Source organism: Alosa pseudoharengus, unplaced genomic scaffold (assembly GCF_046254945.1).
Source record: "Alosa pseudoharengus isolate Yale_2024_CS ecotype anadromous, Long Island Sound unplaced genomic scaffold, YU_APseudo_1.1 YU_APseudo_1.1_scf_10, whole genome shotgun sequence".
Classification (NCBI taxonomy): domain Eukaryota; kingdom Metazoa; phylum Chordata; class Actinopteri; order Clupeiformes; family Clupeidae; genus Alosa; species Alosa pseudoharengus.
This window is the reverse complement of record NW_027468565.1, coordinates 29,968,301-29,983,300: the sequence shown is the minus strand read 5'-3', so window position 1 is coordinate 29,983,300 and position 15,000 is coordinate 29,968,301. Positions and strand designations below refer to the sequence as shown.

General features: G+C 47.6%; 2 protein-coding genes across 8 annotated transcripts in view; one reads left to right on the top strand and one right to left on the bottom strand.

The window, feature by feature from the left end:
* Positions 1–8,773, top strand: part of nup205 (nucleoporin 205) — a 23,716-nt gene extending 14,943 nt beyond the window's left edge. The window contains exons 25-42 of the mRNA XM_076269520.1: positions 36–193; positions 484–564; positions 935–1,126; positions 1,877–2,084; positions 2,516–2,614; positions 2,796–2,944; positions 3,327–3,518; positions 3,862–3,983; positions 4,296–4,434; positions 5,410–5,536; positions 5,644–5,714; positions 5,958–6,089; positions 6,376–6,502; positions 6,604–6,770; positions 6,891–7,020; positions 7,877–7,981; positions 8,173–8,231; positions 8,424–8,773. Of these exons, the coding sequence (XP_076125635.1) occupies positions 36–193; positions 484–564; positions 935–1,126; positions 1,877–2,084; positions 2,516–2,614; positions 2,796–2,944; positions 3,327–3,518; positions 3,862–3,983; positions 4,296–4,434; positions 5,410–5,536; positions 5,644–5,714; positions 5,958–6,089; positions 6,376–6,502; positions 6,604–6,770; positions 6,891–7,020; positions 7,877–7,981; positions 8,173–8,231; positions 8,424–8,576 (2,411 nt within the window). The 3' untranslated portion in view covers positions 8,577–8,773. The remainder of the gene's footprint in view (positions 1–35; positions 194–483; positions 565–934; positions 1,127–1,876; positions 2,085–2,515; positions 2,615–2,795; positions 2,945–3,326; positions 3,519–3,861; positions 3,984–4,295; positions 4,435–5,409; positions 5,537–5,643; positions 5,715–5,957; positions 6,090–6,375; positions 6,503–6,603; positions 6,771–6,890; positions 7,021–7,876; positions 7,982–8,172; positions 8,232–8,423) is intronic.
* Positions 8,774–8,902: 129 nt separating this feature from the next.
* The window catches only part of fgd4a (FYVE, RhoGEF and PH domain containing 4a), a 69,120-nt gene continuing 63,022 nt past the window's right edge, over positions 8,903–15,000 (bottom strand). For 6 of the 7 annotated variants that reach the window (XM_076269458.1, XM_076269466.1, XM_076269481.1 and 3 more), the window contains 6 exons: positions 14,720–14,923; positions 14,420–14,500; positions 14,138–14,263; positions 13,655–13,795; positions 12,616–12,756; positions 8,903–12,377 (listed from right to left, as the gene is read on the bottom strand). In XM_076269458.1, the coding sequence (XP_076125573.1) occupies positions 12,105–12,377; positions 12,616–12,756; positions 13,655–13,795; positions 14,138–14,263; positions 14,420–14,500; positions 14,720–14,923 (966 nt within the window). In that variant the 3' untranslated portion in view covers positions 8,903–12,104. Of the gene's footprint in view, positions 12,378–12,615; positions 12,757–13,435; positions 13,487–13,654; positions 13,796–14,137; positions 14,264–14,419; positions 14,501–14,719; positions 14,924–15,000 lie in introns of those variants that run through there. The other variant, XM_076269489.1, reaches the window with a different exon arrangement.

The window sequence follows — 15,000 nt, the reverse complement described above, 5'->3', positions numbered from 1 at the left end:
GACCGCCCTCTGGCTCGTTCTGATGACCTCATCAGTGCGTCGTAAGTTGCTAAGTGTGCTGGACGCCATCAACTTCAGCCAGGAGGTGCCAGAGCTGCTGCAGCTGGACTACTTTGAGCGTGCTCAGATCGAACAAGTCATCTCCAACTGTGAGCATGTCAACGAGCAGGGACATACCGTCTGCAACGTCAAGGTGTGTGTGTGTGTGTGTGTGTGTGTGTGTGTGTGTGTGTGCATGAAAACGTGCAGGACATGACATAATTTTTTATCTCGTTCCGTGTAAACCATGACTGTGCCTGTGTTCAGCATTTTATAGATTTTATGTTTGTGCACAAGGGGTTGCTGACTTCTGCCAATATATGAACATTCACACTGAATTGAAACTGAACGTTGTCAGTAGAGATCAGTAGTTCTTGTGAAGATGTGGTTATGCGATTGAGTTCCAGTAGTCTGTAACTGTTTGTCCTCTGTGGTCTTCTATAGCTGCTTCACAGGGTTCTGGTTGCCGAGGTGAACGCCCTGCAGGGGATGGCTGCTATTGGCCAGAGACCCCTCCTCATGGAGGTGAGTTTGGGACGGCATGTTGGCTAATTTAGCACTGCTAGCTTTGAATGGGAAGGTGTTTGTTATAGATAGATATATACTTTATTGATCCCCAAGGGGAAATTCAAGAGAGAGACACGGGGGGGTCAGACGCCAGTGGTGACACACCTGGACATGTTCAAACCGAGTCAACAGGGCGGACGGCCATATGGCCATGTTATGTAGTCTGATGTCTAACTATTTGTCTGTGTCTGTGTCTGTGTCTGTGTCTGTGTGTGTGTGTGTGTGTGTGTGTGTGTGTGTGTGTGTGTGTGTGTGTGTGTGTGTGTGTGTGTGTGTGTGTGTGTGTGTGTGTGTGTGTGTGTGTGTGTGTGTGTGTGTGTGTGTGTAGGAGGTGAACTCCATCTTGACGCAGGTGGTGGAGCGTAACCGTGTGCGGCGCAGCCTGAGCGCCAAACGGCACGCGCTGCAGAGCTGGAGGTCAGTGGTGGAGACCATCCTCACCGCCTGCCCAGCCGACCTCATCCCCGCTGACCAGAGGCAGCTCATCATACGAGACCTGCTGCTCGACCTGCACGACAAGGTGCGATAAAGCTAAATGACCACATTCATACTCCCCAATTATATATTGTACCTGTCATTATATGCAGCCATGGTGGAGCAGTGATAACTGATTGGTTGATCCGGGTTCCATTCCTGCTGATGCGATAAAGCTGTTGCAGCAAGTTCCTGCTGTTGCAAGTCCCTGTTGCTTTGGATAAAAGTGTCTGATAAATATGAGAATTCCGGCAATTTTTCACATAGATCTCGAGGTCACCAAGTTATGTCGGTACGGAAAAAAAATGAAAATAATCGGTTCTACTTAGCAGGAGTTGCTGCAGCCAACTTGCTAGAGCTGCTAGGGAGCTACAGTGCTACACTCTGGGGCCATGTTCATGAGCTACAGTGCTACACTCTGGGGGCATGTTCATGAGGTAGCTACAGTGCTACACTCTGGGGGCATGTTCATGAGGTAGCTACACTGCTACACTCTGTGGGCATGTTCATGATGGAGCTACAGTGCTACACTCTGGGGCCATGTTCATGAGCTACAGTGCTACACTCTGGGGGCATGTTCATGAGGAAGCTACACTGCTACACTCTGGGGCATGTTCATGAACTACAGTGCTACACTCTGGGGGCATGTTCATGATGAAAAATTACCGGAATTCTCCTTTAACTATATAACTGAACAGAAGGCCAACTGAAGGTGATGAGCAGTCAGTCGTCTGTGTTCAGGTGTGTTGACACATGGTTCATTGCTTATGTTTTTTTTTTGTTTTTGTTTGTTTAGGTTCTTGCTGAAGATGCAGCGGTGGAGCTGATGCCAGTGGTAGCGGGGACTGTCTTCACACTCACCGCCCACCTCAGCCAATCAGTGCTCTCTGAACAGCAGCAAGGGGCGGGACTAGAGGGAGGGTCACCGTCTGGATTTGCCTCCATCGCCAACTCTGCCCTACACCTGATCCTGCGGAAGCTTCTAGACTTCATCCTGTGCACAGGTGTGTGTGGTGATTGTCCTTACCTGGTCATGGTGGAAAGATTAGTTTAAACCCTTGGTTTGTAGGGCTAGAAGGGTATAGAGAAGTCATGGTATAGTTCACACCACAGTTTGGACATTACAATTCGATACGAGTTTGTTAGGAGGGGGATAAATCCTAGGTTTTGGAAACCTCCTCGAAGAGCATTAAGCATAAATAAGCATATTTGGTTAATCATAGGTAGTGTGTATTCTACAGGTAGTGTATATTCTACAGGTAGTGTGCCTGCATGTATTAAATCTTGAGGTCTGTATTGGGGCCATGTGGTGTTATAGGCCTGTTGCATTAATCCTATAATTACACTAAGAACTATTTTTGTACTTGTCGTGTGCGTGTTTGTGTACGTGTGTGTGTGTGCGTGCGTGCGTGCGTGTGTGTGCATGTGTGAACAGGTGGTGGATTCCAGAGGCTGCGTGCTCACCTGTACGGTTCGCTTCTTTACTATCTGCAAATCGCCCAGAAACCAGAAGAGCCAGACACACTCCAGTCAGGTACAGATGATATGTACACACACACACACACACACACACACACATACACATCTGTGCCAGATATATGGAGGCACAACTGGAAGTACCAAATTAGAACTTTTTCCAAATGAATGAGAAGGATGTTAACTGAGCTCTGTCCCTCTCCTCGTCCTCCATCTTGTCCCCCTCTGTCGTCCCCTAGCGGGCAACTCCATGTGGTCCCGCCTGATGGCCCCGGAGGACGGCTTCGGCCAGCTGCAGCGGGAGAGTCTGGCCATCATCGAGAGCTACGGCACCACCCTGATGGAGGTGGTGTGTAGGGACGCCTGTGACGGCCACGAGATTGGCAGAGTACGCACGCATGCACGCACGCACACATACACACAAATAGAGCTTTAGGACATGACACGCGCACACACACACACGCACACCCTCTTTCTTTGCTCCATTGGAGGCTTCCCTTTATTATTATTTCTTTGCACAACCAAAAACATTCTTCTCCTCCCCCCATCTCTCTTCACACCCCCTTTCTCTCTCTCTCTCTCCCCTTCCCCCTCCCCCCCTCTCTCTCTCTCCCTCCCCCTCTCTCTCTCTCTCTCTCTCTCTCTCTCTCTCTCTCTCTCTCTCTCTCTCTCTCTCTCTCTCTCTCTCTCTCTCTCTCTCTCTCCCTCTCTCCTTCCCCCTCTCCCTCCCTCTCCCTCTCCCTCTCTCTCTCCCTCTCTCCCATTCTCAGATGTTGGCTCTGGCTGTGTTGGACCGGATCCTCTCCATTGACCGCCAGTCTCAGTGGCTGCTGTTTGTGTGTAACAGTGGCTACCTCCGCGTGCTCGTGGAGAGTCTGCGCCAGGACGACGCGGCTCTGCAGACCCTCCTGTGTCCACAGCCCCCGCTGCTCAAACCCCTCTACATATACGAGTCCAAGATGGTGAGGACACACACACACACACACACACACACACACACACACACAGTTACTGTGTCCACAGCCCACACTGCTCAAACCCCTCTATCGTAACACCCCCAATTATTCTAAAACAACAATGTTTTTTAACACTTCAAAATAACATCTGCTAAATGAACACACACACACACACACAGTTACTGTGTCCACAGCCCACACTGCTCAAACCCCTCTACATATACGAGTCCAAGATGGTGATTAGTAGTGTTTTACTCGTTGATCTTTTGCTAATCTATTATTAGAAAGTAGTAGTTAGCGATGACAACATATTAAAAGACCAGACGTGTGTGTGTGTGTTTGTGTGTAGGCGCTGTTGACGCGGGTGGCCAAGCATGTGCAGGGAGCCGTGGAGCTGTTGCGCTGTGGACTGGTGGCCCAGCTGGTGGAATGTCAGGTGTTCCACATGCTACCCGAGAGTGACTCCCACAGGTGAGGGTGTGTGTGTGCGTGCTCCCACAGGTGAGGGTGTGTGTGTGTGTGTACTCTCACAGGTGAGGGGGAGTGTGTGTGTACTCCCACAAGTGAGGGGGTGTGTGTGTGTACTCCCACAGGTGAGGGGGTGTGTGTGTACTCCCACAGGTGAGGGTGTGTGTCAGAATGTCATACGCAAGTACAAAATACACAGAGAAAGTGTAAAAGTACAGCTGATTAGAAACATGCAAGGAGGACTGTGTGGGAGTTAATTCTTCTTGTGTGTGTGTGTGTGTGTGTGTGTGTGTGTGTGTGTGTGTGTGTGTGTAGGGTGTTTGGCCAGAGGGACAGGTCAGCGTTCATCCCGTCTCCCCTGGAGCGCTACAGGCAGATCCTGCTGCCCACCCTCAGGCTACTGCAGGTCATCCTCACATCCACCTCCACACACCACCAGCAGGGGGCAGCACAGGTAAGACAGACAGACACACGCACACATGCACACACACACGCACACACACAGGCTGTTTTATGCTTCTGCTTCGACCCCACGCAATGACTATGCCATTACCTCGATGCCGGCGTGAACCTTTCAAAGTTTTGCGTTGCTCACCACCAGAATGTCAGAATGGAAAACTCCATAGACTGCCGTGCTGTGCTGAAATATGAATATTATTTGAATGGCCTTTTCTTGCTTAGATTTCGAGGTCGAGAAATAGACAGTATATTCCAATGACTTAGTTTTTAAAACCAGAAAATAAGTCTGAGGTTATTTGCGAGGTGTCAGCCAGCCAGTTTATGTTATGTTAGCAAGCAAATTTTCTCACAACTGCCCACAAAGTACTGCTTGCTGGTGAAGTGTTAATTACAAAACGTTACAAATAGACCATTTACAATCGATAACCCCATCATCGTAACCAAAACATGTCATGAGTTTGTCTGTGAACTAGCATGTTGCTACTCCACACAGTAGGCTACTTGAAGCAGTCGGATCTCAACAAACAGGGCAAGTTGACCAATAACGGTCCTTGTGGTCTGCTTCGCCCTGGCGCACGGTTAGAATGTTTTGGAGGTGAGCACCAGGCGACGGTGAAGTGCTTGGAGAGAATACACGGCGATGCACAGGGCTCTGAGGGGCTACGCCGTCAATTCGACGTAGAAGCAGAAAACAGCCTTCACACACACACACACACACACACACACACACACACACACACACACACACACTGGCACATCAACACACATATACAGGTAGCATTAGAGACTCAAACACCCTCTGTTATGCTTCTACACTTTCCCTCAAGTTCAGTGTTTGATTCAGTGTAAAAATGTACCTGAGTTGAGTAAGGGTGAATCATGTCTTTTAACCTCGGGTGGAAGTATATTGTGTGTATTAACAGTGTGCGTGTGTGTGTGTGTGTGTGTGTGTGTCTGTGTGTGTGTGTAGGTGCTGCAGTGGTTGATAGTGCATGCGGACACCATCCAGACCATCCTCCGTGGCCAGGATATGAGCCTGGGGGCTCTCCAGGAGCTGTGTCTACTCACAGGCATCATCAGCAAGACTGCACTGCCAGGTACTCACACACACACACACACACAAGCACAGCTATGTGCCAGCTCATTCACACAGGTGCATATCTACAGTGACGTGTGTGTGCGTGTGTGTGTATGTGTGTTACAGGTACTTTGGAGATGGGTGATATAAACAGCACTGCATTGATGGAGTTCCAGGGTCACGTGGGCAGGTTCCAGGTGAGAGAAAGATGGACAGAGATGAGAGAGTGCTGCTGTGTTTTTTTATTCTGTCGCTTACGCTGGATAAAACGTGATTCTAAACCATTATATGAGACACTGAAACACATTTATGCATACTAAAAAATGTTTACATATTTTAAACTGCTGGATTGTTAGGCTCTGGCCCAAGCTAAAATACTCTGCTAGATGCTGAATCTCTGCACTGGCAGTGTGTTTGAGTACAAGTCTGTCTGTCTGCAGCGTCAGTGTTTGTCTCTGCTGGGCCGATTGGCCGGCACCGAGCGCATGCGGCTCCTCAAGCAAGCGGAAGAAAGCATCGCCCCCGGCGACCCTGCCGACAGACGAGAGGAGCTGGAGGTTGCCATGCAACAGGTGGATTTCAATTTCCCCCTCTGTCACACTAAACACTGTTCTCTGCCCCCTGGAGCTATCAGACATCATGTGTTAAAAATACTCTCTCTGCCTCTATTCATCCTTGTCTTATTTTTCCTTCGCTCTCTGTTACACACTCTCTCCCTCTCTCTCTGTCCCTCTTCATCTCTCTGTCTCTCATCTCGCTTTTTCCATCTCTGTCTTCATCCATCTCTCTCTGTCTCTCTCCCTCCATCTCTCCCTCTGTCTCTCTCCATCTCTCTCTTCCTCTCTCTCCATCTCTCAGATTTGTGCTAATATAATGGAGTACTGCCAGACCCTGCTACTGCAGAGCTCCTCTGATGCTCAGTTCAGCATCTGCCTGTTCAGCCCCACAGCCAGCGAACCAGCTGCCAGAGACACTACACGGACAGGTACACACACACACACACACACACACACACACACACACACACACACACACCCCTACCCTGTCCCCTGTCTCACACACACACTCCTGTTGTTTGGGTTGCAGATCTGGCGGTGCCCTCGGCCCCGTATGCGCGTGTGCCCAGTCTGGGGCTGGTGCTCTACCTGCTCAAGACCAGCGCCGGAGACTTCTTCCGTTACCATGACAGCCATCAGCAGAGTCTCAACAAGCTGCAGGGCCTCGAGCAGCTCTCCCCAGAGGAGCTGAAGGAGGTATGAACACACAAGCGCGCACACACACACACACACCCACACACAGCTATGCTGTTAGTATGGTGTCATGTAATTTTTGCATATTCTCTCTGTGTGCGTGTGTGTGTGTGTGTGTCTCAGCTGTGCCAGGCTATAGTGACGGGCGCGGGGGTGGTGGAGAAGCTGCCGTCAGTGCAGAGGACTCAGCTGGCCAAACGCAGACTGGTGCAGTTCATCAACAACCGAGCCAAGCTCATGGCTCTCTGCTCCTGTATCCTACTGCAGCACTGTCCAGAGACAGGCCACATTCCACGTCACACACTGAACCAACATAACACTCGTGGTGGATCTGTACACTTAACCATTTAGCCATTTACGAGGCTACAGAATATTTTGTACCTTTTTTACAGCAGTGTGTACAACAGGCAGGGGATTTGGGGACTAGCCCGTAACCCTTCACTGACCACCAGAGATGGACCACATTACGCTGGCCAAGGAATACATTTGATATTTCAGTGCACCTCTCTAACCTGGGTATATTTGTACAAGCTGCCACTGAGTGACGCAGGATAAAAGCTAACCGTATTAAAATAGCCAATCAAAAGATTGTTTTCTCTAGGGTCTAAACTGTGCTCTTTTATATTGAGTACATGATTGGCCGAAACACAACCTGGCACTGAGAAGACGAGTAGTGAATCTAGTAGTGGATCTGTACACTTAGCCATGAGCCATTTATGAGGAGCTAACAACGTTTGCCCTGTTTACACTTTCAGCACCGTTTACTGCAAATAGGGCATTTTGTTTCCGCCGTCTTCCGTGGCTTATGTTGGGGTCAGACTACACTGTCTCTACATGCCTTCCCATAACATGGATTGATAAAATATTTATAGGGATAGAAATTTGTATATGTTGGAAATCCTTGTTACCTGATTAGTGTGAGCCATTTGATGTAGCTTTTGGAAGCTCCAGCTGCAGCCTAATGTCAGTTATTGAAATGACCATGCTTATTGATGAACGGAAGGAACATGATTATGGGTTCTGTAGTTGTAGTGACGTGGAAAAGTAGGTTGTAGTGTTTGTGTTGGATCTGTTTTTATTATCGTTTCTTGACCAGCTCCTTCTCACAGACATCATTGAAGTGTGCCTATTTGTTCTCTGGCGCCACCTGGAGTACTACCTACTCTACTGCACCCCAGCTGACCCAAAAGACTCCCTGTTGCCAGGATACAGAGGTGAGGGGCAGCGCTAGATCAGACTCTGATTGTGATGTAAAGAATGAAGGAGAGAAAATAATCTCTCTGCAAAACAGAGGGAATGTTATTTATCATGTTATGCTCATGGATTGACATAGCATCATGTTGAGATGTCTTCCATGTTGCACCTCTCCCTCACTCACTCACTCTCTCTCTCTCTCTCTCTCAAGGTGCCACAGGTGGTCGTAGTTTGGGTCTGGCTCAAGTTAGTCAGCAGGATTTAGAACAGGTGAGTTCTGAGAATATAACCCTCTCTGTGTTATTTTCTTAATTGTGTATTTTTTTGTATGAATGTACTGCATGTGTGTGTGTGTATTTGCTTGCTCTTATTACAAGACAGGCCGGTTATGCTGTGATTGCTAATTTCAGTGTCTTCTGATTCTGTGTGTGTGTGTTTGTGTGTGTGTGTGTCTGGGAGCAGCTCCAAAGTGATGTGGCCAGCAGCTTCAGTGAGCATGTGCAGAAGAAACTCCTTGAAGTGGAGGGTCTCTACAGTAAAGGGCGCTCACGATACACCTTCATCCAGGCCCTTACACGCAGGATCCGAGGCCTCGTGCGGCAAACCAAGAGTTAACACACACACACACACAAATACACTCTCCGGGTCTGTCTCTTATTCCCTTTAACACCTTTTTACAAAGCACTCATGAAATTTCTACTACTAAGGTTTTCTCGCTTTGGATTTATCTAAATATTAGAATTGTGCATTATTTACTGCCCTTTTTGTTTGTTTTTTGCTATTATGTCAAATAAAAGGATTTTCTAAATTGATTCAAAGCTTCACTGCTTTATTTAAAATGCATTGGAGTGATATTCTCATCCAAGGGTCCCACTAGTCTATACAAGACACTTAACAGTTTACTCGAAAATCATACCAAAAAACTCACACACACCAGTATATGGAATAATACTTGAATCTTGTTTTTATTTCTTTACAAGGTACACTTTTATAGAGAAGGGTAAAGTGCATTGATTTCTTTTTTCATTGTTGTCAACTTTGTCAGAAGTAGGGTGGAACAGAAGCCAAAGTCATTCAGTTACATTGACAGCTGTGCAGTCGCAGGTAATCACCAGGGTGCGCACTGCGCAGTGAAGACCGCTTAGGCTCACAATGTGCAGTCAGCGATGCTATAGGTAGGACCCTGATGTTTAGAGTGCATTGTCATCAACGATACAGCTTGTCACATTATGCTGACATCGTGCTGTCAATGCCATAGCTAGTTGCTTAACACTGACGGTACACCGTCATTAATGGCTAGGGTAGATATCTTAAAGGGACACCAGGCAACGTTTTCGTGTTAATTAATCATCTTCGTAAGTCGGTATATGGTTAAATGACTCATTACGGGGCGAATGAAGGCTCTCTCGCCCGCCCCTACTGCCTGTAGGAAGAATATCCCACTTCCAAGTTCGGTGTATCCTACCCGCCGACCTTCTGTCTCACAAAGTCTCGGACATCGCGAGAAGCAGGATCAGTTTACATCCTGCATCCCCAGCACAGAGGCAGGCTAACGAAACGCTAGCGATTGTTGCAAACGTGTGTATAATGGCAGAGCGGGCTCGCACACGTATCGACACGTACAGACGGAGGGGGAGCTTCGTAGAGAAAAAGCATCAGGCTTGCCTGGTATCCCTTTAGGCCTTGAAATTGACGTTCGCGCTGCTATCTGTGCTACATTCTGGAATGCAGTTGGCTCTGATCCGACTCCGTCCAGATGCAGTCGGAGAGCCTAGGCACAGTATCAGCGGGGCACGTGCGAGGCTTAAGGGCCTGCTGGGATACATTCATTCACATTTGAACGATTGCGCTGTTGCACCCCTGACAGGACAGGTGGACAGACAGACAAAGATGAAGTGATGTTGAAGTCTGTGTGCAAAAGATTGGTCGGCGGGCAGAAAATTATGGGGATGTTAAATTAATTCGCAGGATTATGTTTTTCATTTCACTTTGCCCAGATTGCAGATGACTTGATGCATTTCATTCAGAAATACAACTGTCTGGGATTAACTTATTTGAAGCATGTGTTCAGATGCTCCTCATTCAGTTTGTTCGCAATGACCCAATAAACTTAATAGGCTTCTCTGATCCAACAGTCCATAAAAAAATACAATGATTCTTTTAGAGACACGTGGACTGTATTTGGAGCACTTGCCTTAAATATGTCTCCAAAAAAGTCTCCAATGGATGTCAAAAGCAAACGTAAGCAATGTCTGTTCTCATTGCTTCCTGCTGATAACTGCTGACTCGGAGGCTACTGTTCTCATCCCATGCCCTCACCTCACCTGGATCTGTGGCTTGTAGAAGATTTGGGACACAGTTCAGGTCTGGGATGTTGTTGGTTGTGTCTGTGTCCCCATTCAACCCCCCATCACAGAAACGTCTCAGGCCCAACCAGCAGAACAGGAGAACTCATAGGAAGGGGAATTCATTTGCGTGACACAATAGAAGACATTATGTTCATCAGTCTGTGGATGTAAGCCTATATGCTACTAAAGTCTAAAAATAACTTGTAGGGAAATCATAAAATAAAAGGATGAAGTCATAACAGATGAAAGAACGGTTTGTTGCTTTTTTAAAATTGTTGTGCTACTCTTTAAAACCATGCACAATATACCTCTATAAATTATCTTAAATAATACATTAATTACAATACTTAAAAAAAGAGTACATTTCTCTCCACACCACTGAGCCCGTGTGTGTCTGATTGTGCTGACTGCCGACAGGAAGTCCTATTTAATAACACAGGAAGTGTCCTCAGCAGTACTTAACCCCAGTTTTAGGAGGGGGGGGTCAGTTGCCTATAAAAAGGATGGTCAGTAGAAACGTGCTCTGTATACACATATGATAGACATTTACAGGAAGTTTCTCACTCACAATCACAAACATCCCCACACACATCTTCTGCAATACTGAATATCATACAGCTGGCAAGAGTGGGCACAAGGCTCTGCAATGAATCTAACCCAGATTGACCTTATCTGAGGCGGCCCATTCCCAGGCCTATTGCCATCTTGGGAGGAGGACAACCCCCACAAGGAATCTCACATTCGCACATTGGCCATTTGGAAGCGCAGGTACAGAAACAGTCACATCATTCTCCTGACGCTAGTCCATTGTCCTCAGAGGAGGCACATCCGCCGCATGTGTGTGTGTAACACTTCTCCACATGGCTGACTTCCCATCAGACTTTGCAAGCCGGGAACTGCCCCCCCCCCCCCACACACACACACACACACACTCCTTTCTAAAGAAGGTCCAGTGATTTATATAAGGGAGGAGGATTTAGAGTAGGGGTTTGGGCCCCACTAGTCCCCTGGTTGAAGGGATTTTGGTTACACTGTTGTTGATGCCACTTGAGTCCTGATGGACGGTGAGAGACATGATGTCCTTTGCTATGCTGGTAAGAGTTTGAAGCTTCTCAGGAAACTCTTGAGTAACGGGGCAGGGGGCTATTTACTACAGACAGCTGGCCCGCATGGACTGGAGTCTTTCACGACGGGATTCAGTTGGGCTCCGAGAGAAACGGCAGGCGCTTAGCCTGCGCTAGTTTGGCACTTCGCATGGCGAGAGAGACAGGTTTTCAGAACAGCTCTTTCCCATATGTCTCTCTCTCTCTCTCTGTGGGAGCTCTTGGTCACCACAGTGAGTCCACTCGTACACTGCAGGAGGAACCAGTGACACACACTGATAAGCAATCCCATAATCCACTTGTGTGTATGCAGTTGGGAGTTCAAAGGTCATGGAGATGTCAAGGGTGAGGGAGCGTGTGGTATGGAAAGCACGGATCCTTCCAGAAGGAGAGAGAATGAGGCGGGCCTTGAGCGGACAGCTGTGTGGTATGCCGAGTCCTCTAGTGTTTTGTGGCTGAGCCCAGTTCGCCAGATTGAACTTCTAATTTACGGGAAACTTCAAAGCTCATTATGTGTCTCTGCATGTGTGTGTGCGCAGTTATACATGAATCCAGCCAATGTTTGCGTTTGTGCGCGCACACACACACACACACACACATATACAGTATATATACACATAGATGCATATGCTCTGCTGTGAGAGTTCCAAGATGGTCTCCTATGAGCATCCCCATATGTGTGTAAAGTTCACTCAGAGGCTGTCTGAATTGGGCTGCGTCTGATTGGCAGAGTCGGTAGATGGAGGCGTGGCTTCTCCGTGGTGCGGCGGCGACTCGGGTACCTCCCCCGTCACAGCGACGCGGATGACCCTGAGCCAGCGTTGCTTGACCTCCTCATTCTCGGCGAAGAAGCAGTGGAGCGACTTGGACTGGGACAGGCGGAAGCTGGCAGGGGCGTCGGCTGCCTTGGGGTTGTCCTCCACGGTGTACCCCAGCAGAGGAATGGTGGACTGGGCCTTCACATCCTGGAGATGGAGAGAGGGAGATTAAAGATGAAGATTAGAAGATTAGAAATAAGAACATAACATTATATTCACGTTATTAATGAAACTCTCTTCTGCCATTTTCATTGATCATCCGAGGTGACTATGAAGGTAATAGGGTAGAGCACCAGGGCCTCTTTCTTAGGGATGACGTGTGTGTGTGTGTGTGTGTGTGTGTGTGTGTGTGTGTGTGTGTGTGTGTGTGTGTGTGTGGACTCACCTGTGGCGCTCCGTACAGGTAGAGCACCAGCGCCTCTTTTTCTGGGATGACGCACCACACCTTCTGCCAGGGCTTATTCTTCTCACAGTACTGCAGGAAGCCACACATGATGCTGCTGCCCGAGAACTGCGCCGCCTCAATCTGGGGGGGGGGGGGGATGGGTAAGAAAAAGAGGATGGGGACACAGTGAGGGACTGAAGTACTGGACAGACATATCAGTTGGAGGGCTAAGAAATAGCCTACATTTGGCAGGAAAATATTGTGAATTTCATTTAGCCTTAAAACATTGATTGGTTGCCCCAAAACGTTTTGTCAGACTTTGCACAAGGAAAATTAGTACCTGTTTTTGTCACACTTGGTTTATTTTCCAGATATGACTGAAATTGTTTGATCATAGCTATGATCATCACATCCATTTTGCTGTCTCAAGAGAAATTTGAACTTCACTATCATGTAGGTGAGGACTTTCACACTTGTGCAAAGACGTGACAAAGTAGTTGGTTGGAAATTAGAAACAAAAAAGATGAGTTCTTAAGGCCACCTCCCATGGAAGACCTTTAAGACCACCACTCAGACTGGACACTTGGGGGAATCCTCACCATCCTCATAAATGTCTTTAAAAAAAGTTTTGAGAGAATGTAGACTTCGAGCACACACTCTGTGCAATGTGTTCTCAGTAAGGTGTAAGTTTCAGGGGGTAGTGAGAAAGTCTACAAAGGAATCCAACTGAAGCTCTTTCCTGGTGTGTTAGTGTGTGCTCAAAATGTCTTCCCACTCAAGTCACCAAAACCTCCACTATCCCATAATTCCGCATTCTTACCGTCACCGACTCCTCCTGTTGCCCTCAAGAATGCTTTGCTTTCCTTCGTTTCTGCGGTTCATAGTTTTTTGGAATGGTCTCTCAGTCAGATTACATTCAGAACAATTTCATTTTCACGCTTGCCTAGCAAATATATGATGCCTGCAGTTCAAAGCTTAACACATCATGTAAGAGCACAAAAAAGACAAGGGGAGACTTCTCCATGTCTCCATCTCTCACCTCTAGGATGCCCTTCTTCTTGCCCTCCTTCTCCTCTGAGTGACCGGTGAGGATGGAAAAGCAGTCCTTGCACACCTTGTTAATCTTGTTTGTGTCATACTCCAGAGGCGCCTTGTACTCCGAACATTTCCAGCAGACCACCTGAGGCAAACAAGATGACAACATGATTGGTCAGATCCCGTGACAGAGACAGCTTGATAGACAAATGGAAGTCAGCACTGACTGTGTAATGGAGCCAAAACAACATCTTAAAATAAGACAACAGTTGGGCACCTAGACACAGTGTCGGATCTAAAAACATTTTACAGCATGGAAGTATGATCATTAGTTGAGTGATATTAGGGCATATTAGAACTGTTCATTGTATAGCTGCAAGTTTAATGCAGGTCAGACATCAATAACAAGTCTACGCTTCACAGAAAGTTATAATCTGTGAGCATGTATGTCAGTGGGGAGAATGAAGTGAGTGTAGTTTAGACTCACGAAGCCACAGGCTCTGCAGTGGTGTCGCCGCCGCGTCAGAGCGTTAAACGGCTCTCTGCACTTCATACACATGGTCACCTCATTATCCCTGATCCAGCGAGGGGCACGCTTCCCCAACTCAGCCGTCTGAACACACACACACACACACACACACACGGTCAATCCAGACATGAATGCGACCAATTTTGTTTGCATCGCAAAACATTGTTTGTTAAAAAGATAACAATTTGATAAGAACTCTTGATAAGATTGTATGTTTGTGTTTGGGCATTTGAGACTCACCGAAACCTCCTCAATGTCCTTAGATGCTGTTTTAAACGTCTCATTCTTCTGTTGGAAAACAGCGATCGTTTCCTGGAATGCCTACAAGACAAAGAACCAACTTACAGTATGTGTGCGTGCAGTTGTTTGTATCCCAATATGAAAAAATGTGACGGCTTGTTGACAAACACTTGTTGACAAACCAGGGTTATAGTGACTGTATGTGTGTTTACATGTGTGAGAGCATGAGCTTGTGCATACATTTGTGTGTATGTGTGTGTGTGTGTGTGTGCATATATGTCCATGTGTGTGTGTCTTGACCTTGATCCAGTCCTCCTTGTCCTGCTCAGAGCTGGCCTGCAGCTCGAGCGTGCGCTCTTTGCCGGACACCTGGAAGGTGTGGGGGTAGTCCTCGTTGGTGGTCTCCACCACCTTCATGCCGTCGATGCCAATCCGCGTGCGCACCGTGAACTTCTGGCCCACCAGGCTGAACTTGGGCACGCAGTACAGCAGGAAGTTGTTGAACTGGAGAAAAAAGAAGAGGACAGAAGAAAACGTTCACTCTTTAGGTGAGTAGACACAGAGAGCCGGATATCACCAAA